At 39.7% G+C, this 26,796-nt stretch overlaps 1 protein-coding gene and 1 pseudogene across 3 annotated transcripts in view; both read left to right on the top strand.

The window, feature by feature from the left end:
- Window positions 1–26,796, top strand: part of LOC111142710 (abhydrolase domain containing 3) — a 42,853-nt gene that overhangs the window by 8,805 nt on the left and 7,252 nt on the right. Inside the window, exons 4-6 of one of the 3 annotated variants that reach the window (XM_022495996.1) lie at window positions 8,185–8,230; window positions 21,341–21,453; window positions 26,410–26,583. In XM_022495996.1, coding sequence (XP_022351704.1) covers window positions 8,185–8,230; window positions 21,341–21,453; window positions 26,410–26,583 — 333 coding nt within the window. The remainder of the gene's footprint in view (window positions 1–8,184; window positions 8,231–21,340; window positions 21,454–26,409; window positions 26,584–26,796) is intronic. The other 2 variants (XM_022495997.1, XM_022495998.1) reach the window with 2 other exon arrangements.
- On the top strand, window positions 3,828–4,139 carry LOC111142711 (annotated as a pseudogene).

Raw genomic sequence — 26,796 nt, 5'->3', positions numbered from 1 at the left:
TATTATGCTATTGGATGTAGTGTTGTGTAAATGTAAATTAGGGTAGGATAGTTGATAGTATTATCATTTTTTAAAAATATATATTATGCTATTGGATGTAGTGTTGTGTAAATGTAAATTAGGGTAGGATATTTGATAGTGTTAATCAGACTTTATACCTTTACTTTTTTTTGTCTTATTGACAGAAGGATGTTGAAACCAGCTATGATTGTGGATTTTCTATTTCTCCATTAATTCTGTCAATTTGTACTTCATGTATTTGGAAGCTCTATTATTAGTCTTATGTATATTTGTGATTTTTGGTCTTCTTATAATTTAACTCTTTTACCATTATGAAATGTCTTTCTCTGGTTGTGATGTCTATCTGCTATTACGTAGCCACTCTAGCCTTCTTATACTTACTGTTTACATGATTTTTTTTCATACTTTAACTTTCAAAGTATGAGTCTTTATATTTAAAGTATATTGCTTAGAGGTAGCATATAGTTGGGTCTTGCTTTTTTATCCAGTCTGACAATTTCTTTATTTTAACTGGATTTTTTAGTCCATTTACATTTAATATAACTGTTGATATGGTGGATATAGACTTACCATTTTCGTGTCTGATTTTTGTTTTTTTGTTGTTGTTGTTGTTGTTGTTGTTCCTTTATTCCCCTACCACTTCTCTTTCTCTTTTTGAGACTCTGAGTTTTTTGTCTTTCTATCAACCTTGGAGAAAATTTTGCTATTATTCATTCAAATATTTTTCTGCTCCATTCTTTCTTCTCCTCTGGGACTGCAATTACATATATATGTGTTAGAACTTTTGATAATGTACCACAAAACACTGAGGTTCTATTCATTTTTTTCAATCTTTAGTTCTCTTTCATCTTTACATTGGAACTGTAATTTGCAAGTCAAGTGAATTTTTTCCTCATATATTGTATTTTTCTGACTTAGAACTTCCATTTTTTTAAAAGATCTATTTATTTATTTGACAGAGAGGGAACACAAGCCGGGGGAGTGGGAGAGGGAGAAGCAGGCTTCCCATAGAGCAGGGAGCCTGATGCGGGGCTCCATCCCAGGACCCTGGGATCACAACCTGAGCCGAAGGCAGAAACTTAACAACTGAGCCAACCCAGGCACCCCTAGAACTTCCATTTTTTAATAAGTTTTATTCTTCTGCTGAGATTTCCTGTTTTTTTTAATTCATTACATGCTTGGGCACCTGGGTGGCTCAGTGGGTTAAGCCTCTGCCTTCTGCTCAGGTCATGATCCCAGGGTCCTGGGATCAAGCCCCGCACTGGGCTTTCCGCTCGGTGGGGAACCTGCTTCCCCCGCTCTCTCTCTGGCTGCCTCTCTGCCTACTTGTGATCTCTGTCTGTCAAATAAATAAATAAAATCTTAAAAAAAAATAAATACACTACATGCTTATTTTCCTTTCTGTCCTTTAGCATAGTTATAATAGCTGCTTTAAATCCTCATCTACTAATTCTAAAATGTGGACATCTCAGGGTCACTTATATTGACTATCTTACCTTTTGAGTATGGGCATGTATTCCTGTTTCTTCATGATCTAGTAATTTTGGATTGTGTTGTAGACATTTAAATAATCCATTATAGAGACTCAGGATTCTGTTATATTTTTCCAAAGAGAACTGGTTTTTGTTTGTCTTATCGGACAGATAATATGACTAAACTCAAACTTCAAACTCTTTCTCCTCAGTGGTAGACAGCAGCTGAAAGCTCTTCAGTTTTTTATCCTTAATTTGACTGCTTGGAGCCTCATATCTGTATAGATAAAAGCTTAGCCAGAGCTGTGGGCTCAGTTTTCACCCAGAATTTAGGACTCTCCCTCTTTGTCTCTCTCTTTTTTGAAAATTTCCTTTATTTCCTAACTGCTATAGTTGTACCAAACTCTGTTTTCTGGTTTCTGAAGCCCATGAAATAATATTTCTATTTGACATTTATCCATCACTGAATAATACTGGTGCCTCCCCTCAGGCGAAAGGCTATAAAAAGAGGAGAACTTCACCCAATGCCATTTTTTTCTTTCAAGTGTCAACTCTCATTTATTTTCTATCTGCTTTGGTCATTCTCCATTGCCTTTAAAATTTATCAAGACCTTTTAGATGCTATTCTTTGGAAGGATTGGCCTAATAGGATCTACTTAGACATTTCTGCAAGTATAACCTCCCTGTCATCTTTTCTTAACCTGGCATTCAGAACCCTGTGCCTGTTTTGGTTCTAACCTATTTTTTTCCATCCTTACTTCCTATCATTATACTCTGTGTAGCCATGTTTCTGCTAAGATGATCTACTACCTCATCCCTTAGAAAATTTTATACATCCCTGATTTACATCTTTGCTTACATTGCTCCCTCTAACCCATATTATATCCCACACTTTCCTTCTTAAATTTTTTTTAAAGATTTTATTTATCTATTTGACAGAGATCACAAATAGAGGGACAGGCAGGCAGAGAGAGGGGGGCGGGAAGCAGGCTCCCTGCTGAGCAGAGAGCCCCACGTGGGATTCGATCCCAGGACCCCGAGACCACGACCCGAGCCAAAGGCAGCGGCTCAACCCACTGAGCCACCCAGGCGCCCCTCCTTAAATCTTTACCATTTTCCAAGTCTCAGCATAATACCTATCTGGTTTTTTCCATGAATTCTTTCATAATCAATTTTGCTCAATCTGACCTCACAAGGCTTTATTATCTACACCATTAACTGGACATTGAATTGTACACTGCCTTATAATATTACATTTATTGTAGTCACTTAACTGAAAACATGATGCATTCCTTTTCAACCTAGCAAGATTATACTCTCTTTGAGGCCAAGAGCCTTATATTTATATTTCATTTTTCTCCTACAAGCTCTAACTCAATCTTCAGTTCAGTAAATAGTCCGTTTAATAAATTTTTGAATGAATAGGTTATTTCAATATTCATATTTATGTAAAGTGCCTAGAACATGATCTGGCACATAGCAAACAATAATCAAGGTTATCTATTGTTATCATTATTATTATCTGAAATCAGCATAATAACGTATGAATGTTCCTCTTACTCCACCCTCTGATTATTATTTCTGTTCTTAGATTCAAAGACTTTTGGAATCTTAGAGCTAGAAATTACTTAAGGTCATCTGATAAAATGTCTTTATCCTGGCAGATCATTGGACTTAAGTAGATTCAAGGCTATCTGGCCATCTCACTGTGATAGAGGTTTTCAATCAAGGAGGCTATAGACTATAGCTCCTAAATGTCCCATGCACTAAAGGTTGAGAAATCCTGTGCTACAGTAGCTTATGCCTTTTATTTAACCTTCCTTAAGGAAGACTTAACCTGCTTACTGTTCTGTTGTGACAGAGTTCTTAATACCAGATTTATTTTTTGTTTGGTATTTCTTTGTTTATATTTTCCCATTTTGAGAAGAACATTTAAATAGCTAAAATATATAGGAAAAATAAGTTTTGCAGAACAATTTTTGTTATATTTTATAAATTTAAAAATTGTTTGGGAGAGCTTAGGGAGTGGTATGTACAGCTTGTGAGTGGCTATCTTTGTTTTGCACATGACCAAAGAGTGATTTAAAAACGGATGACATAGGGGCACCTGGTGGCTCAGTTGCTTAAGTGTTCAACTCGTGATTTCAGCTCAGGCCATGATCTCAGGGTCATGAGATCAAGTCCCACATTGAGCTCAGTGCTCAGCAGGGAGTCTGCCTAGGATTCTTTCCCTCTCCTTCTCCCTCTGCCCCACCCCTGCTCATTCATTCTCTCTCTTCTCTCTCTCTCTCTCTCTCAAATAAATAAATAAATCTTAAAAAAAATACAATAAAAATGGGTGATATTGAGAAGGGCAAGACTTTGGTTCAGAAATATGCCCAGTGTCATACCATGGAAAAAAGAGGCAAGCACAAAACTGGGCCAAATCTCCATGGTTTATTTGGGCAAAAGGCAGGTCAGGCCCCTAGATTTTCTTACACAGATGCCAATAACAAAGGCATCACCTGGGGAGAGGAGACACTGATGGAGTATTTGGAGAATCCCAAGAAGTACATCCCTGGAGCAAAAATGATCTTCACTGGCATTAAGAAGACAAGGAAAAGAGCAGACTTGATAGCTTATCTCAAAAAAGCTACTAAGGAGTAATGGTTGGCCATTGCCTTATTTATTACAAAACAAAAATGTCTTGTGACTTTTTTATGTGTACATATTTAAATTGATCTCATACACCAGAATCGAGATCATGAATAGCTGACAACTATTTCTTTTGGATAGTCCTGATTGAAATAAGATTGGCTTGTGGCTAAATGAATATGATCAGCTTTTTTTTTTTTTTAAGATTTTATTTATTTGACAGAGAGAGATCACAAGTAGGCACAGAGGCAGGCAGAGAGAGAGAGAGAGAGAGAGGAGGAAGCAGGCTCCCTGCCGAGCAGAGAGCCAGATGTGGGACTTGATCCCAGGACCCTGAGATCATGACCTGAGCCGAAGGCAGAGGCTTACCCCACTGAGCCACCCAGGCGCCCTAAGATCAGCTTTTTGAACTTTGATAGTAATTTTGGTTCAGCAAGTGCTGTCACTGTTTTACCTTTCTAAAAATATGATTGGAGTTTATTAATAATGTGCAGCTTTTCACAGATGTGGTAAATGCCATCTCTAAACTTACAGGAAATTTGTTTTATATTAGGTTTATATAACTGGTTGTATTAATGTATTCAAATACTAAGGAAATCCCTTCACTGTCTCATAGAACAGTAAGACTCAGCTATGTTTCATGTCATGTCCATTAGCCTGTTGAAATCAAGGGCTGAAGATAAGCTGGCAATGTCCACTTTATCTTTTCGGTCTTAACTATGCCAACTTATGGGGCACCTGGGTGTCTCAGTCAGTTAAGCGTCTGCCTTCAGCTCAGGTCATGATCCCAGGATCCTGGGATGGAGCCTCGCATCAGGCTCCCTGCTCAGTGGGAAGTCGGCTTCTCCCTCTCCTATTCCCTCTGCTTGTGTTCCTGTTCTCGCTAATCTCTTTCTCTGTCAAATGAATTTTAAAAATCTTTAAAAAATATTATGGCAATTTAATTAAAATTCCCTGCATTTAAATGTTGCCTTTTGCTTAATGAAAGTCACTTTTGTGGTTTATGTAAAATATTAAATAAAGAATCTTTAACACTTCTCACATTTTGTAGATGATCTGTAAGTCAGATGCTTTTAAGATTCGGTGTGACGATATAGGAGCAGACTTGGCTTGTGAATTCTTTACTAAGTCAGACTAAGTTATAATTCAAGATTGTCTTCTAAACAGCTATTCAAAAACATAACTGTGGAATTACCATATTTGTATGATTGGTAATGGTGCTTTCACCAACTCATTAGAAGGGTTAAGGTAGAGGAGATACATCAGCAGCACAAATTTTAAATTACATGATAAGGCTTAAGATAATTAAAGATAAAATCACAGATCAAAAATATTGGAGAAATTATAAAAATTATTTGGAGAGAGATATTATAAAGTTAACAGAGGCTTATCAAATGTCCTGGTAATAGCAGTTGTAGAACCAGGTCTTTAAGCTTTATATGTAGTATTCCCTGATGATTGTCAGGGCAGAAAAAGGGTTAGATGAAAGAAGAAGCTGATTACTTGTCACCAACTGGAATGGGAGAGAGAGAATGGCAGCCATCATTCTACCTTCTTCTGTAGCTGCTTTTCTCCATTCTTCCTCATCTCTCTGCCCAATTTCCAAAGCTAGAAGTCTGTACAGTGATGACAGCTAGTGATTGAACATCATTAGGAGCAAAGGTCTATGGAGAGGTCAGTACATTTCCTCCTCTAGCTAGAGATAGCAGAGCTGTGATCTACTTTTCAAAGTTGCCTAAAGGGAAGTACAAATATCCCAGTCTGAGTTGGGGAGAAAATCCCAGAGGTACAGCCTGCTTTTTCATGAGTTTGCAGATCATCATTTTCTTTGCCCTTACTTGTTCTGTTCCCTTCTCTCAGTAGCAGTCACATGATGACATCTTACCTCAGAAACCATTTTTATCCTTACTTAGTGTTTGCTCTCTAAAGGTGGTTCTTTTCTGGATGACTGGGAGCTTCAAGGTTCAAGGGCACAAGTAACTTTAGCCCCAATTCTTGTATAACCTAGGTGCTTATGCAAGTAAGTACATGTGGCTTACTTAAATCTTATTTATGTTTAGTCTCTCTTGCCATTCTTTTTTTTCTTTTTAAGGATTTTAGTTTTAAGTAATCTCTACACCCAATGTGAGGCTGATTCTCACAACCCCAAGATCAAGAGTTGCACACTCTACCAACTGAGCCAGCCAGATGCCCCTGTCGTGCCATTCTTTGTAGCAAGTAAAGATTAAGGACTGATCCTACTCCCAACTTTTCTGCTTGTTTTCAGAGTATATTTAAGATATTTCTCTAACTAGTCAAGAAAATGTAGTATTTCTAGCTTTTTCTCAAATCAGATTTCTGAATTTTTAAAAAAATTTTAAATATTTTCTTTATTTGAAGGAGAGAGGGAGAGTGAGCTCGAGAGGGAGAGAGAGAGAGAGAGAGAGAGAGAGAGAGGATGCATCTGCGGGAGGAGAGGCAGAGGGAGAGGGAGAAGCAGACTCCTTCCTGAGCAGGGAGCCTGGATTCCAGGACTCTGGGATCATGACCTGAGCTGAAGGCAAATGCTCAATCAACTGAACCACTCAGATGCCTCTGATTTCAGATATTTTCTATTTTTTAAAGATCTTATTTATTTATTTGACAGACAGAGATCACAAGTAGGCAGAGAGGCAAGCAAAGAGAGGAAGGGAAGCAGACTCCCCGCTGAGCAGAGAGCCCTATGCGGGGCTCGATCCGAGAACCCTGGGATCACAACCTGAGCCAAAGGCAGAGGCTTTCACCCACTGAGCCACCCAGGTGCCCCTGATTTCAGATATTTTAAACATTTCCTTTTTTTTTTCCAGTTGGGCCTAATAAAATTCTTCAGATGAAAGAGAGGATTCCTTCACAGAAACATAGCCTGAGTATCACATTGAAACCTAACCTCTCCCCCACTGTAAGAGTTAGCTGTGAATGTTGTGTAGGGCAGTCGGAACCCATACAGTGATCAGCAACACCCTGAAAGAAGGGAATTAGAACTCTAGGTAGCCTTGATTGATTAGATAAGTATACAGACAAAAAAAGTGATTTTTAATCAACATGAATATGGAGTCACTCAATCAAAGAGAATCCTGTAGACAGGAGTTGGGATTTGGTTTGAGGATGGCGAAAAATTCATATCTGAGGTTCTGGTTGCTTGAAAGTTAAATGAGAATTAAATAATTTAAATGCAGAATGACTTATTAAGGCTACAATGTCACTATGATTACCATTGCTACTAATAGCTAACTTTCCTGTATACTTACCATGAGCCAACACTGCTCTAAGACCTTTGCATATGACCATTGATCCAGGAGAGGCAAACAAGATTATAGGAAGCACAGTTTGTCTTTCCTCCCCGAGGTCAGCTGAACACCAAACAGTAGCATAGTGGGGGCTCTTCCTACCAGCTCAGATGCCAGGTTCCTTGCAGCTGTACCTGTGGTAATGTTTTCACCACAGGTGAAGTTCTAGTCTCTGTTTGTCAAGTCTTGAGGGAATAATAGCTATTTCTTAGAATAGGAATAGATACTTATTAATGTTACAAATAGAATAGGTAGAGAACTTTTTTTTTCTAGTATGAGGCAAAAACATTTAAATGTGACTTGTACTGGGGTACTTGGCTGGCTCAGTGGGGGGAACATGTGACTCTTGAGCTTGGGGTCCTGAAGCTTGAGCCCCATGATGGATGTAGAGATTAGTTAAATAAATAAATAATAAATAAATTTGACTTATATTTAGAATTGTTTTAATAACATTTATTGGAGGCTTACACATATGCATAGGAATAAGTTGTAAAAATTCTGCTTTTCATAGGAAAATTCAACGTCACTTCAATATACAATTTTCCAATTTGAACTCACATATTGAAGTTAGAAAAATGGATATATATTTTAGTGCATTTACATGAAATTGTAAAACATTCTCGTGTCTGTGGAACAGATCTTTACAAATCTTTTAGTAACCTAAAACAATGCCACTAAGATGATTTTAATATGTATTATTGTGAGCAAGAATCGTGTGTAAAAATAACAAACATTACTTTCCTGGTTTTTAGATGTGTGGTTTTTAACAACAGAGGAGTGGCAGGGGAGAATCTCTTGGTAAGTAAATTTAAATTAATGACAACAGCTTACTGTTTAGAAGAATGATTTCTAGTTTTATAATGAAAAGCACATTCTTTATTTAAAATAACTGTGTATACAATACAAGTTCACTGTGGAAAAATACAGAGAAGCAACAACAAGATGAGGAAATTTATAAGACTTGCAATTATATAGTCAGGGGACTCCCCTTAGTCTATCTATGTTTATCCAGATTGTACATCATAAGTAAAATATATGTAATGTATTTCTATTTTTATAGAAACTAAAGTTCTATCTTATGACTTTCATACTATATTTTAACATCAATAATTATTTATCTATGTTATTTTTAAAGCGAAACACACTTACTTTATTCATTAACTGGTACAAAACAAATTAACCAGTATGGTTTTCACTTTGTTTTCACTTAAGAAATTTACTTTTGTCATGAAACAGATTGACTGTATATTATATGCCTATTTGCCAGCCAAAGTTTACATAGGGGAAATATTATTTAAATCTTTTGATTTGCTTAGCTTTTTTTTTTTGCTCTAAAAATTCACTGAAATTTTTTGGAAGATTTTCAACTGTTAATCCCTTTCTACTCCAATAAGTCAAAGACAATTCCACCAGAATTGAAAGAAACCTTTTTTTTTTTTTTTAATTTTGAGGCATTAATAGAGAATGATATTAAAACTATAAATAATTAAGTCATGCTGGAAATAAAAAAGTATAATCTGTTGCTAATGTCAGTACTTTATGAGAGCTTGGGGGAAAAAGAGCTCTTGTACTTTGCTTTACAGGGACTTGGGTCCTGGAGGGAATCAGGATCAATATGATTTCAAAAACTAAAGTTATAAAATGTTTATGTTCTTTCTCAAGATCCTCACAATAAACAGTTTGATGTGAAGGTTCACATTTTCTTGTTTAGTCCAGCCCTTTAGAAGTTTGTGAACAGGGGTGCCTGGGTGGCTCAGTGGATTGAGGCCTCTGCCTTCGGCTCAGTTCATGATCCCAGGGTTCTGGGATCGAGCCCCGCGTCCGGGCTCAGCAGCCCCGCGTCCGGGCTCAGCAGCCCCGCATCCGGCTCTCTGCTCAGTGGGGAGCCTGCTTCCTCCTCTCTCTCTGCCTCTCTCTCTGCCTGCCTCTCTGCCTACTTGTGATCTCTGTCAAATAAAAAAATAAAATTAAAAAAAAAATGTTTCCTTTAAAAAAAAAAAAAAAAGAAGAAGTTTGTGAACAAATGGCAGGTGCTCTTAAAGGGAAAGATTTGAATTTGTCAGTGACCCTGGACCCATGAAGTAATTTTTGAGCAGCTCTTGTCTGCTGTGTCTCCTTCTAGGTGCTTCCAGGGTACAAAAATGGGGAGGACATAGTCTGAGACTCTCAAGAAAATAATGTACTGCAAAGTAAAGTCCAATAGGTCTCATGAAGTGAGGGACAAAGATCTGTTCATTCAGCAAAGCTGTGTTGTCTGCCTGTTAAATTAGGCACTAGACAAGGCGAGATGGTGGGGAGTATACACGATATTAGATGCAACATTAACCCTTAGGAGCTTTCATTTAAGTTGCAGGACAGAGTTTAGATGCTTGAAAATATAGCAGTACAGGGCTAAATGTAATTGTAGGGGAGGTATAAAGATGGTTGAGCATAAAGAGAGGGCATAACGAACTGTTTGGGGGAGGTGAGAGAACATCATATTGGAGGTAAGTTTCAGTTGGATCTTGAAGGCTGTGGTATTGAACCAAGAGGGAATAGAAAGGCTTTCTCAGCATAAAGAGTGAGATAGGTAAAAGCATATACTTACTGGTAGAGGGATGATGATGATGATTTTATCTTAGGTTTACTGAGTCCTTAGAATATATCAGTTATGTCTTTTTGTACTTAATGTTCAACCATAGTAACAACACAATGATTTAGTTAAGCATAGCCATCAACATCCCCATTTACCAGCTGAAAAAAGTGAGGCACAAGAAGATTAAGAACATGTCCTAGCTAGGAAATGCAGAACCAGGATTCAGACCCAGGTAGTATGACTGTGTGCTTATGGTCTTGACCATTATGTCATACTCCTTCTCATCCAGGAATTCTTCTAGAGGGGTTGGGCTGAATTTTGAAGAGTCATGTGTAGACCGAGGAACTTACTATCAAAGCATTGACCTTTTAACTTTTTTTTCCAGCTTTATGGAGGTGTAATTGACATATAAAATAATCTGATCATGTCGCTGTTTTAGAGAGAGAACCATGGCAGAAGTATAGAAAAGAGATGGAAGGGAAGGGAAGGAGAACCATGGTAGAAGTATGTAGAAAAGAGATGGAAGGGAAGGAGTCCTCTGGAGGCTGGGAGGCCAGTTGGAAAGCAGTTACTATAGATGTACCCAGAGTTTAAAAACAGAGGTAGGAGGGAGAAAGAGGAGAGAACAAAAATGAAGGTTATTGACGGGGCAGAAAGAAGACTCATTGTATTGCAGGAAACAGAGAGGAAATTCTAGGTTGACATTTCTAGCTTGGCTGATTGGTAATAGGCTCTGATCTTTGCTGAAATGGGAAATTTAAGAACACTGATAATATTTTTGATGTAAAAAAAAATCTAGTTTCAGATTTTTAGGTGCTTTGAGATCACCCAGGTGGAAATTTCTAATACAGCTGGATATAGTAAATGGGGCCTCAGGGGAGATGTACAAACTACAGAAAGAAACAGTTTGTTGGTGCACAAGTAAAACCTGGAGCTCAGTAGTCAAGATTGCTTAGGGATGGTTTGAACAGCAAAAGTGGGAGGTCTATGGATAGAATCTTAGAACACAGCAAATAGGAAGGAGGAGAGAAAAGGAAGAGCAAGAAGCTTGAAAACCCTCTACCCTTTGCATTTAAAGGTAATTGGAAATTTACTTTGAAAGAATGCAACAAACCCATTAACTTTTACCCATCACATTAATTGGTTTTTTGAAAAATCTCCAAGAATACCTCAAGTTCTTACAGAGGGATAGTATATAGGTAAACATTTTTAACTTTTTATTTTTTTAAAGATATTTATTTATTTATTTATTTATTTATTTGACAGACAGAGATCACAAGTAGGCAGAGAGGCAGGCAGAGAGAGAGAGAGGAGGAAGCAGGCTCCCTGCTGAGCAGAGAGCCTGATGCGGGGCTCGATCCCAGGACCCTGGGAGCATGACCTGAGCTGAAGGCAGAGGCTTTAACCCACTGAGCCACCCAGGTGCCCCTTAACTTTTTATTTTATAAAACTTCTATTTTATGCTAAATAATATAGAGTTCTAAGCAAGAGGGTAAGAGCAGCTTGGTCTCTGGAGTCATACACAGAGCACTGGGTTGAATCCAATGAACTAATACCTCCAGCAATTATCTGTATCACAAAGATTAATGTAATCTAATTTTAAAAAGAATAAAGATGTAAAATGGCCAAAATGTAATTACAATTATATGCTTTAAAACAACCCGTTTAAAAAAGAAATTTAAGGGAGTAAATTAATTATAATTTAATATATACTTCTTGTGCTCTAATAGATCACAAAAATGAGATGCCAGTATTGATTATTAGAGCTATCTTTGATATTTAGCTCCCTTGATAATCCTTCTTCCTTCTGCCCTTAGAGCTGTGAACAATTACTGTTTCAGACTAGAGGAACTTATGTTTATTTATACCTCACCTTGTTCCAGAAAGGATCTAATGTAGCTCAGACCCAGAGTAAGTAAGACCTTCCTGAGGGCATAAAAAAGAACAAAAGATGAATCAGCAAAGATCAAACAGGAAGGCACATTCTCTAACCAAAATTAACCCAGAAGAGCTAGCAAAGGTGAAATGGAATTTAGAGTAAGCAGTTCTCCTAAGAGTGGAAGAAATGCAAAAAAGAAAAGTTTTGCTGAAATATGTTGCTGATATACTTAGAATTCATAGGGATTACTATGACTCCTACAGAGGAGAATAAGAAAGAAAGAAATTTTCCACTACCATATTGTCCTCATTTCCAATTATACATTGCAGGATTGTGGAAAAGCCAAAAGCCTTGCTCACTAGGAAAGGAGAAGCCTGCACGTTGCCCTCCCTGGGGCTGCTAGCTATGGGAGATGGAGAGTCCTAGTCTCAGTAGACTGACATTCAGATATTCCTGCAGGGTTCCTGGAGCCCGTAGATGGTACCTTTTCTTGCTCTCTGCAGATGCATTTTCAAGGATACAAATCTAGGAATCCAAGTTATCCACAAACTCCCTAGTATTATTAATTACTTTATGAAGTATTATGCTTCTAGCTTAGTTAGGAATGATAATTTACCAAGGCAAAACTGAGTTTGTTGAAAGCTATATAGAGGACCCCCTTTCTTTTTAGTTATAGGGTCATACAGACTTCTGTATCTCTAGACACAATAGGAAAATAGCCACCTTCGAAAAATAGTCTGGCACTTTTTCAAAAAGTTAAATATAGGATTACCTGCAGCCACTTTGGAAAATAGTCTGGCACATTCTCAAAAAAGTTAAACATAGAATTACTATATGACCCAGCAATTCTACTCCTATTTGTATCACTAAGAGAAATGAAAATATATGTTCATATAGTAACTTATACATGGGTATTTATAGCAGCATTATTCATATTAACCAAAAGGTAGGAACAACCCAGAGGTCCATCAATGGACAAATGGGTGAGGAAAATGTGGTATATCCATACTGCTGGATATTATTCAGCATTAAAAAAAGAATGAACTACAGATACTTGCTATAGCATGGATGAACCTTGAGAATATTTTTTTAAAGATTTTTTTTTTATTTATTCATTTGACAGACAGAGATCACAAGTAGGCAGAGAGGCAGGCAGAGAGAGAGAGAGAGGAGGAAGCAGGCTCCCTGCTGAGCAGAGAGCCCAATGTGGGGCTCAGTCCAAGGACCCCGAGATCACGACCTGAGCCAAAGGCAGAGGCTTTAACCCACTGAGCCACCCAGGCACCCCGAACCTTGAGAATATTACACTAAGAGAAAGAAGCCAATCACACAAGATCACATGTTGTATGATCCCATTTATATAAAACATTAAGATTAGGCAAATCTATAGAGACAGAAAGACAGTATATTATTAGTGGTTGCCTAGGGCTGGGGGAGGGAGGGTGACAGCTAATGGTAGAGGGTTTCTTTTTGGGGAGATAAACATGTTCTGATATTGTGGTGGTTGAACAACTCTGATTACACTAAAACCCATGAATTACACATTTTATTTATTTTTAAAATATTTTTTTATTTGTGTGAAAATGTTATTTTTTTAAATTTTATTTTTTATAAACATATAATATATTTTTATCCCCAGGGGTACAGGTCTGTGAATCGCCAGGTTTACACGCTTCACAGCACTCACCATAGCACATACCCTCCCCAATGTCCATAACCCCACCCCCCCCTCTCCCAACCCCCCTTATTTTTAAAACATTTTTATTTAAATTCAATTAATTAATATATAGTGTATTATTAGTTTCAGAGGTAGAGGTCAGTGATTCATCAGTTGCCTATAATACCCAGTGATCATTGTATCACAAGCCCTCCTTCATGCCCCTCACACAGGTACCCCCGCCCCTTCAGTAACCCTCAGTCTGTTTCCCATGATGGAGGGGCTCCTATGGTTTTTCTCCCTCTCTGATTTCATCTTGTTTTGTTTTTTCCTCTTTTCCCCTATGATGAATTGTACATTTTAAATAGGTGAATTGTATGGCATGTGAATCACGTTTCATAGAGCTATGAAAAAGAAAACCCTCCTTCAGGTACTTTCCAGTCAAGTTAGAGCTGGTTCAGCGGGTAAGGGAGTGCCGAAAGGGGGAGCAGAAGCTGGGAGCTTTACAGTAGGTGCTGCTCATAATGTGGTTTTACGGATCAGTGCCACTCCTCAAATTATCTGATACCAGCCCCTGACACGATGAGGGATGGCGGCAGAATGTAAAATGTAAACACCAAACACCTTAAATTCTAAGCTCTCTGTGGAAGTGAGCTGATTGGGGTGGGGCAGGGCCGGCGGGGTGGGGGGGTGGATAGTAATATTCTCTTGGTGAGAGAAGCAGTGTGCTGATTTTACCTTCTGACACCAGCGCTTATCTCATCCTGTCCTGGCCCTTGGCTCCAGAGATCCTCTAATCCTGAAAAGCTCATTTTTTAGATTGAGGACGCCTCTGGAAAAGTCGGGTGACAAGCCTGAGCTCATAAAACTGATTAGTGGTCTCAGGGCAGCAACTCAGGCTGTTGGTTGGAATGTCTTTACCTTTCAGCTCCAGCTTTAATTCAAGTCAGGCTGAAAATCCGGGGTTAGAGATCAAAGGGGTTTTCAACAAGAGGGTTCCTACCTCAAGACATCGGATAATGGGTGGTTCACTAAAGACTCAGATCTAGAAACATGGATTCTTGTTTCCTACTGGGCTTTTCCAGCTTAGCTTTGGAAGCTACTAGGATGGGAGGGATGTAATGCTCTTCCCTCCTGAGTTCCATTTTCTGAAGCAGGCATTCAGAAGGGATTTTGGTCAGAGGAAGGAGGAAGAGATAAGGCAGGGCCAGTCAGGACACAGTTCAGTAGTCAGACTCACACCTTCAAGCACTCTCTTTCCCATAACCAGTACCTTCCTACTAAAAACCATGGTGCCCCATCCAATTCTGCTCTTTCCTAAATGCTCCAAAAATTACCCACCCCCCCTTCCTCCATCCCAGTCAGAACAACTCAGGAGGGCTGATCTCAGCCAGATACGGATATGAATGTATTGAATTCTTTAGGATTTTTTCCTAACATTGATAGGTCCAGCGCAGTAATACTGACTCTTGTAAGTGGTAGGTACACAAAAGATTGTACAATTCTCTATGAACAGTTTTCAAATAAAGAAAAGGAGTGTTTAAATAATTTAAGAATTTCTAAGAATAATAATACCAATTATTTAATAGCTAGCTACCATTTACATGGGCCAGGTGATCCTATAAGGTTGCTGATGTTTGGCAGCCTTTCCCTGTGCGCAGCAAGGAATTCCCATGACACTAGATTTCCCTCTTCCCAAGTCACTCTAGATCGTTTTATCATTCTTGTCACTGCAGCCTCCTCCTCTCTTGGCTCAGCTCTCATCCTATTTCTTTATTCTTCTGCTCTCACCCTGGTTCTCTATTCTTCTACTCTCCAAGCACTTGGTTCTCAGCACTGGCTGTGCATTAGAATCCTCTGGGAAGCTTTATAAAACACTGATCCCTGAACCACATTCCCTCCCCACCCCCCCACCCCACCCCGAGTTCCTGATTCATTTGGTCTGGGGTGGAGTCCAAGTGTCTGTGATTTGTCGTAACACTACCTACTGAGTCTAAAGTGCAGGCTGGGCTGAAGACTGCCGTGAGGTGGCAGCCTCTCTTTGAACCCTGGCCCTGGTGAGCCACCTCTGGCCCCAAACCCAGCCAGGGCAGGGCAGGAGACTTGCTTCTTAGGCGCCTGGACCAAGGGTAACTCCTGTCTCCCTGGGTGATCTGCTCTAAGCCGTGCACAACACTGTGGTCTTTTATTGGGGTCACTGTGTAGCACGAGTGCCTATGCATGTAGTCATGTAGAAATAAGTCGGAAGGGAGCACCTAGGCCATCTTGGCCTCAGAGGTAGCCAAGATATTTCTTGGGGCCCTTTGTTTTGTGGCTAGTTATTTTAACGGAAACGAGCAAAGTCCCAGGCACTTGTAGACACTTAGCCATTTTACATGTCTATCAAGGACTAGGTAAAACAATTAGTCATTAAAGTGTTGGCTTGATATGTGGATGCCTCCTGTTGTTTTCTCTGACTTCCTATTTAACAAACTCATCTAAAAAGAAAATCAATTTTCCTAACAATTTGGGCAAATCACTAGGTAGTAGACGAGGGGAGGATGGTATGAAAACGAAACAGCAGCTACAACAAAAACATGCTGCAGAGATCAGTGAAGAAGTATGATTAGTACTCATATGCAAGGATTACTTTCTGGGGACTTAGATGCACACAAGAATCACAGAGTTCCTTTGGGCAGCATCTTATCCAATATTTCAGTACTTGAGAAAGGAAGGCTGTAAAATGAAATCTTCTAAGCTCCTGATGACTATCAGACATTACAATAAAATAAAAACGAAATTGAAATTATTATTATCATTATAGCAAAAATTACTATCAAACTCTGCTCACTGACCCAGAGACCCTTGTGGTGTTAGCCAAAGACTTGCTCCTTGTGTAGCACACCACCTACACTTGTAAGTGCATCAGCCAGCTACAATTGAAATGGTTTTTTACAAAGATGGATAAGTGTCTTTTTCGGATGGAAAACTAAAATCCTAGCTGGCCCAGTTTAGTACCGGCTATGAGGCCCAGCACTGAAAGAAGGGTTCTGGGTGATGGCTTCTACTGCAGATTAGCAAATTCATCCCCTTCCAGAATAGCTAGGGAGAGTCAGGCTACCTGATTAACAGGGTGAATTTTAATTTGTTTCTAGCCCCAAAACAAAACAAAAACAAAAGCACCCATTTTTAAAATGAAATTTGCATTTTAAAACAAATGACCTCTAAACCAGGACAGGAAAATTCTCTTCCAGGTTAGGAAGAACTCAGTTTGTCTACTTTTTGGAAGTAGATTAAGAAGAACAGATTATATGTAGTCCACAGATTAATATAAAATATATGCATTACTCTTTTCCCATCTATTATGTGTGAATAATTAAGAATTAATTTTACTTCATTATTCTCTTCAGTGATTTTTCTAAATGAACCTCTAAAAGCCATGAAACAAATTATTATTGTTTCTTGCAAATCCTAGCTGCAGTTGGACAATTTCAACAATCTTGGTTTGTAATTATTTTCAAATTATTCTAACTTGTAAAATATTTATGCCCAAACATCTGCTGGAAGATTATCTATCCTTTAGATTTTCTTTATCCTTTAGATTTTTTTCCAGAATACCGTTCCCATCCTCCTCTCACTGTAAAAGGAGTTTTTACCTCCCAGCCGAATGCTGCAAGGTCTTCCTTAATCCCTTTTCTCATTAGATAGGCTTACTCTACCTCTGTTCTGGAAGCATGGAAAAAGCCAGGAATTACTGCAATAGGATTAGCTGTTGGTTGTATTAGTAGCCCTAGCAACTGAGAATTAACCAATGTTTTGTCTTAAAAGCTGCTAGTTATATTTTTAGACCTGAAGAAAATTTCTGCCAGGCCTACAAATTCAATATGTGGCCCCCATTAGTGTCTTTGCTGTGTATCCTGGATGAACCCCTTCTTTAGGGAGTCTCAAGTCCTGTGAAGAAAGAAGGCATATGATATTTCCTGTTAAAATCATCAAGTGTGGGGCGCCTGGGTGGCTCAGTGGGTTAGGCCGCTGCCTTCGGCTCAGGTCGTGATCTCAGGGTTCTGGGATCGAGTCCCACATCGGGTTCTCTGCTCGGCAGAGATCCTGCTTCCCTCTCTCTCTCTCTGCCTGCCTCCCCATCTACTTGTGATCTCTCTCTGTCAAATAAATAAATAAAATCTTTAAAAAAAAAAAATCAAGTGTCAAGAGGTCATGTCATATAACTACACAGTTTTGCATATCAAAAGATATGCATCTCATTTTTCAGTCCTGTTTATTTCAGTTCAATTCAACAAGTATGTATTGACCATCAGAGAAAGAGGTAAGATAGTAGTAGATAGACAGGTAATAGATAATGTGGGCCAGGAGCAGACAGGCTGGGACAATTAGGGGTAGAATTGGGAAAGGTTGTGGTGTCTGGGAGACCAGGGGCCAAGTCTTGGCCTTTTACCTGACATTTATGCAAGGCATGATTTCAATAGGCAGAGTTGATTGTGAAGGACACTTGGCAGATGAGGTGTCTCTACAGGTAGCAAGGATGGTAAGAGACCAGCACACAAGACAATACTGGTGTCTCATTGATGTGACTCTGTACCTATGGAGAAATGGTAAACTCCAGAGCTGGAAAGGTTGCTTGACGTATTGTGGATGGCCTTGAACACTTGGCAGAAGAATGTATCCTTAATTCAGCAGTGAAAAGCTAATGAAGAATTTTAAGCAAAAATACTGTCATGATTAGGGCTAGAAATTATCTTTAGGAAGATTAATCTGTCAGTGAATGGGAGATAGGATTAGGGGTGGTTATGAACAAAGACTGGGAGTTAACCAGTTAAGTGGCTATTGCAACAGTCCAAGTAAGAGGTAAAAAGGCCTGGTAGCAGAGACAGTTAATGCCATACCCTTGTCACATCCTTAGCCCTGTGACACTTACCATTCCCATGCACATCTACCTCATGGCTTTCACCTGCAAACTCTCACATCTCTTGGACCGGGGGCCTCTCTAGCCGCAGGAGCCTACTGGCCCTGTGCTCAGGGCCAACCAGGAGTGCCAGCGAGTGAACCTCCTCCAGAAGCAGCCTTCAACCAATGGCTGAAGGGAACTGGTGGAACCCAGCTCCCTCGCCACTCGTTTGGGATAATTTTGAGCCATATTCCCATAGTGTCCCAAAGTGCCCCAAGAGGATGGAGTCCCCGTTGCCCATAGCCATGAACTGCTTGGTCCCATGTTCTTTATTGACTTTCTACCCTCCCTGACTCAGTTCACCATTCCCCTACTGGTGCTTTCTGGTCTCACCTTCTAAATGAACTGCTAACACTCACATCCTGCCTGTCTCTGGGGCTCTTCTAAGAGAATCTAACATACCAAGCCTTTACTAGAGTAGAAAGAAGGGGTTGCCGGTGTTTCCTGCAAAAGACACTGAGGAGGAAGAGGCTACGGGACTTGGCAATTTATTGGCTATGAGATTAAGGGAGAGGGAGAAGGCAATGTCACCTACAGTTTTAATTAGGAAAATATAGGTGTCATCTATTTTTTTTTTTAAATGGGAAGTTAGGAGAAGCAGTATAGTGTTCATAAAGAGAAGAGTTTACTTTGAGGCATTTTAAGTTTGAATTATGGCCAGAACCCGTTAGTGAAGCTGCCTGTTAGAACTTGGAAATTTGGGGGCGCCTGGGTGGCTCAGTGGGTTAAAGCCTCTGCCTTTGGCTCAGGTCATGGTCCCGGGGTCCTGGGTTCGAGCCCCGCGTCGGGCTCTCTGCTCCGCAGGGGGCCTGCTTTCTACTCTCTCCCTCTGCCTGCCTCTCTGCCTACTTGTGATCTCTGTCTGTCAAATAAATAAAATATTTAAAAAAAAAAAAAGAACTTGGAAATTTGGATCTGGAGCCTAAGATCAGGTGAGAGGGTGGAAGGTGGAGAGTTGGTTTGGTCATTGCCTAGTGGTGGTTTGATGAAGCCAGGAAGATAGGTAAGACCCTCAGGAATCAAGTATTGACCAGAGAAGCAGACGCAGGCCTAAGACAAGACTTTTGGGAATGAGTATTCACATTGAGGTTGTGGGAAGAATGACAGGAACCAGGCAGGAAGTGGAAAGCTAGCAGCAGGAGGAGAATGGGATAATGCCATCACAGAAGCAGGGGGAGCAACCGGAAGGAGGCAGGACCATGCCAGAAAGACTCTAGATTTACTGAGTTTCAGAGTTCTGGCAACCTTGATCCATGCCAGTATTATCAGTTTTGATCTTAATGTCATCCATCTGGAGAAAAACATTTACAGAAAAATCAGTGTTTGTATCTGAGGATACCAGATGCTGAATTTATTAACTAAATCCCTTTCAGTATTCTAGTGCTTTACAGGAAATTGTTTACTGATTACAAACATGTGATCCAGGCTCTGCTACTTTATGACCTTTGCCAAATTACTCAACCTTGCTGAGCCACTATTTCTTCATGTGTAAATAAGGAACCAGGTCCTTCCTGACACTAAGATTCTCTGATCTTGATAATTTACCACAGGCCGTTTTTCTCAAACCCTGAGCTCTGTGTGCACATTCATGTGTGACCATGTGTGTGGTTGCATTCACATCAAGCCTGCATGACAAGAGTACATGCTGGTGACTGTCATAAATAATTCAGAAATGTTAAAGCTATGCCACATGAATAGACTCCCACGTAATAAAAATATCATGTAAGGATTTCTTCACCTGAATTCTTGTTACGACAGGTGCAGTCACTATGAAGGAGCCTGGTAGTAGATACTATTCCATTTAGATTTTACAGTGAATTTGTGCCCCTCAAATGCATTTAATCACAAAGGATTTTTTTTTTTTTAAGTATCTCTGCTTAGTCTCATATTAGCTGGTAAGGTGTGCCAGGAGTCTTTTAATGTCTCTAAATTCGGTTTCCTCTATAAAATAGATATAATAATGGGATCTTCCTCACAGTTTTGTAGACACAAGCTTAATTATTTAGTAACTCTCCAGGTTAACCTTTGTCTTTTGGAGAGTTTCATATCTGCAGACCTCAAAAAGATGATGGTAGGCAATAGGTAATGTTTTAGGCTTGAGTTTAATTGGAAGGATCATTAAAAACTGTGCTTGTCTCGGGCTTCTCATTAGCGATTGAACGGTGGGTGAGCATAACCCTATGTGGCGATCATGGTTTATGGAATAGTAAAGTCAAGAGGGTCCAGGGCACTGCTTTGGTTAGAGCAGTGTTAACCAGACTCCTCTCCGTGTTACTCAGTTTCTGGGGGTTTTATCTCACCTAGGCACACACACACATATATTCATGGACACACTCTGATGTTTATTCTGCAGAAAGGACTGCCCCCTCCTCCCACAGTTCAAACAAAGTGTTTGTGAAGCTTTCCTGCCAGAAACAGAGCCCTTATTGATGAGGTTCACTTGAAAATCATTTGTTTGAATGCCTGATGTATTGAGGCATAATCAGCTTTACATATTTTAACATATTAAGTGTCTGTTGCAGTGTAGTGCAGCTGGGGCTATATGGATATATTGTTGTAGAAGAACATAGTAATTCATAAATGCAACTGGAAATTGCCTTATCTAGAGGGAAGGCAATGCCAGAAAACCACACTACCCCATTGGTGGACAGCATTCAGGATGAAGAAAACGGTTCCCCCGTTAGAAACCAGCCACAATTTAAAATTGGGGGGGCATAATTGCAATGTCTCTTTTGTTCGCTTGTTTGCTTTTTTTTTTTAAATCAAGAATAACTTCGGCTCTGTCATTTCTGCCTTTTACAGGTCATGAACCTCATGATTTTTAAATGTTGTGCTTTACCTGTCTCTACTTACAGACACCGAGGACTTACTGCTGTGCTAACACTGAAGACCTGGAGACTGTTATTCACCACGTGCACAGTCTGTACCCTTCTGCTCCCTTCCTGGCAGCAGGGGTTTCAATGGGAGGGTAAGATTTTTTTCCTTTCTAAAATGTCTTGAGAGAGAAGTGGCCTTCCTGACTGCTTCTGTCAGGAGATGACAAGCTACAAAGACATTTGAAAATAAATGTTTGATTATTTTTTATCTGATTTTACCATGTATGGTTGAGTGAAGGAAGGAATTCACCCAGGCCAATTTAGTATTTTCCTTGGCAACTATGGCTTTGTGGTGAAAAGGATGCAAGTATCTTCTTGGGATACTCAGAGTTTTCTGAACCTAAGGGTTTGTTTGAACCCTGTGACCTTATTGCCTTCGCTTGGCAGCTGCCATGGTGACCTTCAGAGTCCCTGATGTACTCCCAGCTGTCCTGTACTCGTGTCCTCCGGCACCACACAGGAAGTTGACTTTGGAGGCTGATTTTCATCACTCCAGTCATAGAAATAATCACTCTTGCTCTCTCCAGCTGAAGAGGCCTTCAACATTTTTTTTTCTCCAGGTGGTGGTGTTTTTGTTTGTTTTGTTTTGTTGCTGGGCAAATGGACCTACCCTGGAATGCTCTCCTAGAAACTCTGACGTTTTATTGTTAACCCCTACACCAGCTGCTATTTTAAGCATATGAATATTATTAAAATTTGTGCTTCTTGCAGTTACATTGGGGTTTAATTGGAACATTTATGTCATACTTATTCATTTCTACTAATAATTATTTATATTTTTTATTCCAGTGATTATGAACTTAATAAAATCCAAAATTTTAATTATCCAGAATTTCACCATGCTTAGATTCCTTAAATGCTTGTCCAAAAACTACTTTTTAAAATCAACAAACACATGAGGTAGAAAATGGTATTTTTTCTTAATTTTGTAATTGATTTATTCGCCACTTCAATTTTCAGAACATCTTAGGATGTTTCATTACTTGAAAATGAACAGGCTTTCCAAATGATAGATTCTGAAGAATCGTCTTTAACCACAGCTTTTTAGATTCTGATGAACATAAAACTAGAAAGAAAAGAATACATTTCTTACATTAGCATGGAAGGTCTGACTTGACCTACTAAAGGAAGAAATCTGAATCAGTGTAGAAAACCCAGGCGGAACCTCTGAATTGTGCTCAAGGTATTTCTCTTTCCTTTGCCCCATAATGTGAACTGTAGAGAACAGCGTGTAGGCTGAAATTTTTCTCTTAATCATATAAATTCTTGACTTTTTAAAGGCCAGACCTTACCTAAACAGGACCAGATTCTCTATTCAGAAGCCCCTGGGAAATGCCTAGTCATGTCCCTTTGAAGTCTCAGTGCCTGAAGGCAGAACTTGACCATTAGCCTTAGCAGCTGGTTGAATATTAATGTCTTGTAAATTGTTTGAAGGAAGCACCCTTTCTAGTTGCCTAGCACTGTGACACGTTCCCAAGTGGATTTACCACTTGGGAATGTGTTTTATAGCTTGACACACTTTTTTTTTCCTTTTGGAAACGCAACAGACAAAAACATAGTCTCTCGAAGATCCTAATGTCCAGTGCCTCTGGAGACTGGGGTAATCCCCAAACCTGTGATGCCGGGGACCACGTAGGGGATTTAAGCTGATACTGAGTCTAGCCAAGGAATCTACACCATGCTCTACCTAGTCAGGTTTCAGTCTCCCGATGAGTTGGTAAAGAAGCTCTAAAGAATGTATAGGAAATTCTTTGTATACATGTAAAAGAGAAGAGTGTAATGAGCCCTGATATGTACTAACCACCTGACTTCAATAATAATCAGCCCTCTTCACACAGCTTCAGTAATTATCAATTCCCAGATAATCTTGTTTATCAGTATTACCCCTCCACTCCTCCCCAGCTCTGATTATCTTAAATAAATCTCAGATATCATTTATAAATATCTTAGGTATCTCTAAAAGGTAATTGCTCTTTAAAATACACACAGAGTACCATTATCACACCTGAACAAAACTGGTGGTAGTCCTTAAAAATCATCAGATATTTTGTCTGTATCTCATTTCCCCAGTTGATGGCTGGTTGGTTGGTTGGTTTTACAGTGTGTTTGAGTCAGGAACCAGATAAGGTCCATTGGATTGATATGCCTCTTAAGTCTCTTAACTCATAGATTCTTCTGTCTGTCTGTCTGTCTCTTTTCTTTTGGTGAAAACATGGAGTCCTTTTTCTGTCAAAATAAAACATCCTCTTTTGGAGTAACATCTTGATATTATTTTTTCCCCTGAATAATAGTCAAGAAGTACCCCCCGCCCGCCCCCCCCACACACTTGGCCATGGATACTACTGGTCCTTCCTACTCCTGAGGGCTTCCCTTCCAACCCTTTTGATCTGCCCATTATAACAATCTCCCAGCACTCTCTGACTTCCAGCCGGAGAAGAGAATCACCAAAACTAGGACTCTAGAATGAAGGTTTTCCAGGAGAGTAAACATCGTTCTTTAAATGACTTAGTGAACCACAGTACTTTATCCCAGGAGTACAGTCATTATTAAGAATCATTTGCAGGAACAAAATTTCCACTTTTCATCTTAAACCTCATCACATTCACTCTGCGAGCCACTTGGGCTAGGAAAGAAGGAGACAGAATTTTTTTTTTTTTTTAAGATTTTATTTATTTATTTGACAGAGAGATCACAAGCAGGCAGAGAGGCAGGCAGAGAGAGGGGAGGAAGCAGGCTCCCCTAGAGAGCAGAGAGCCCGATGTGGGGCTCGATCCCAGGACTCTGAGATCATGACCTGAGCCGAAGGCAGCGGCTTAACCCACTGAGCCACCCAGGCGCCCCAGGAGACAGAATTTTTACCCATTTCTCCTATTTCAGATCATTGGCAATTGGAGAAGTAAACAATGGCAAATATAATGAGAAACAGAATTTATACTATCACCCTTTCTCTTAGTTGATAATGTTAAACTTAGATTTTGATATTAGTATTAGATTAACCCCATTCTTGTTCCTCTTACCAAAATAGAACTAGATTAAAATCAGAAAAATTGATAGAACCAAAGAAAGTGGGGAAATGAGTGATAATTAAGAACAAAAAAACAGGAAAGAATAGGAAGAGAAAACAAGTGACTTTGAGGGCAAGGAGCTCTGCCACAACTCAGAAAGTCTAACTCCATGCTAGGGAGCCCTATAGAGACTTATTTTAGGGAGGAAGGGCTCAGAGGCAACCAGGATGCCCACTCAGTCTGATTACTCACAATCTCTGGGCTTAAACCCAGGTGTCTGTAGTAATTTTGAAAGCTCCCCAAGTGATTCCATTGTGCAACCACATCTGAAAACCACTCTTTCATGTTCTGTCTATGCCATCTATGCCAAGGGTTAGCATGGCATGGCCCACAGGCCAAATCTGGCAATCTGTCTTTGTCCAAGAGCCAAGAATTGTTCTTATATTTTTAAATGGTTGAAAAAGGGGTGCGTGGGTGGCTCAGTCATTTAAGCATCCAACTCCTGATTTTGGCTGGGGTCATGATCTCACGGTTATGAGATCAAGCTTCATGTCAACTCTGCACTGGGAATGCTTAAGATTCTCTCTACCTCTCCCTCTGCCCCTCCCCGTCATTCACACACGCTCTCTCTCTTTCCTTATATAAATAAAGTTTGTTAAAAAAAAAAAATTAAATGGGGCGTCTGGGTGGCTCTGTCAGTTAGGCATCTGCCTTAGGCTCAGGTCATGGTCCTAGGGTCCTAGGATTGAGCCCTGAAAAGGAGTCCCTATACAGTGGGGAGTCTGCTTCTCCCTTTCCCTCTACCTTTCACCCAGCTTGTGCACAGTCTCTCTTTCTTTCTCTCTCAAATAAATAAATAAAATCTTTAAAATTAAAATTATATGACTGGAAAAGAACAAAAGAAGAATAGTTTATGTCATGTGAAAATTACATGAAATTTAAATTTCATCCATACATAATGATTGGTTGGAAGACAGCCATGTCCATTCATTTATGTATTATCTAGGGCTGCTTTTGCACTGCATAGTTGGATAGTTGTGACAGATATTATATAGCCCGCAAAGCCCAAAATATTCACTCTGTGGTCTATCATAGGAAACTTTGCCTGAAACACTCCTCACATACTAAAACATTCACCTAGAAGCAGGGGCCCAAGGTTTTGCATATTCTTTTTTTTTTTTAAGATTTTATTTATTCATTTGACAGAGATCACAAGTAGGCAGATAGGCAGAGATGGTGGGGTGTGGGAAAGCAGACTTCCCACTGAGCAGAAAGCCCCATGCAGGGCTCAATCCCAGGACCCTGGGATCATGATCCAAGCTGAAGGCAGAGGCTTTAAACCACTGAGCCACCCAAACACCCCAAGGATTTGCATATTCTTAATAAACCCCCAATATCCTTTTTAAAAATGAAAGAAAAGAAGAGAAAGAGAGGAAGGAAGGAAGGAAGGAAGGAAATGAAAGAAGGAAGGAAGGAAAAGGAAAGAAGGAAGGAAGGAAGAGAGAGAGAGGGAAAGAGAGAGAAAAAGAAAAAGGAGAAGAGAGGAAGGCAAGGAAGGAGGGGTGGAGGAAAAAACAACCCATCATATAGGGGATTTCTCTTATATTTTACTTCATAGAAGGATATACATATAAGTAATAACTGTATGCCTTGTCCATTCACAATATAGTCTACTGCAAGATAAATAAGTATATGAATGTGGCAAGGAAAGAATAAAGATACTTGCATGCTTTTCCAAGATAAAGGCCTTAAACTTGGGTTTGTGGTTTTCTTCTCCATAGTTAAGGTAAAGTCCATAGTTAGCAATAAAATGTCTTGGAGACCCTGGGTGGCTCAGTCAGTTAAGCGCCTGCCTTTGGCTAGGTGCTGGGATGGAACCCCTCATCAGGCTCCTGGCTCAGTGGGGATCCTGCTTCTCCCTCTCCCTCTGCCCCTCTGCTCCTGCTCTATCTCAAATAAGTAAATAAAATAAAATAAAATAAGAAATGGGATGTTTGGAGATAACAAACTCATCATTAAGTTTCCTGTTTCTCTCCATTTTAGAATGCTGCTTTTGAATTACCTGGGCAAAATTGGGCCAAAAACTCCTTTGAAGGCAGCTGCAACTTTTTCAGTCGGTTGGAATACTTTTGCTTGCTCTGAGTCATTGGAGAAACCACTCAACTGGTTGCTTTTCAATTACTACTTGACGACTTGCCTCCAGTCTTCAGTTAATAAGTGAGTCATCTTGGGACGCCTGGGTGGCTCAGTTGGTTGAGCAGCTGCCTTCAGCTCAGGTCATGATCCCAGTGTCCTGGGATCGAGTCCCGCATTGGGCTCCTTGTTCTGTGGGGAGCCTGCTTCTCCCTCTGCCTCTGCCTGCCACTCTGTCTGCCTGTGCTCGCTCGCTCTCTCTCTCTCTCTCTGACAAATAAATAAATAAAATCTTTA

This window comes from Enhydra lutris, unplaced genomic scaffold (assembly GCF_002288905.1).
Source record: "Enhydra lutris kenyoni isolate GAN:26980312 unplaced genomic scaffold, ASM228890v2 scaffoldscaffold8, whole genome shotgun sequence".
Classification (NCBI taxonomy): Eukaryota; Metazoa; Chordata; class Mammalia; order Carnivora; family Mustelidae; genus Enhydra; species Enhydra lutris.
The sequence above is the reverse complement of the archived record's forward strand: the minus strand, read 5'-3'. Positions and strand labels throughout refer to the sequence as shown.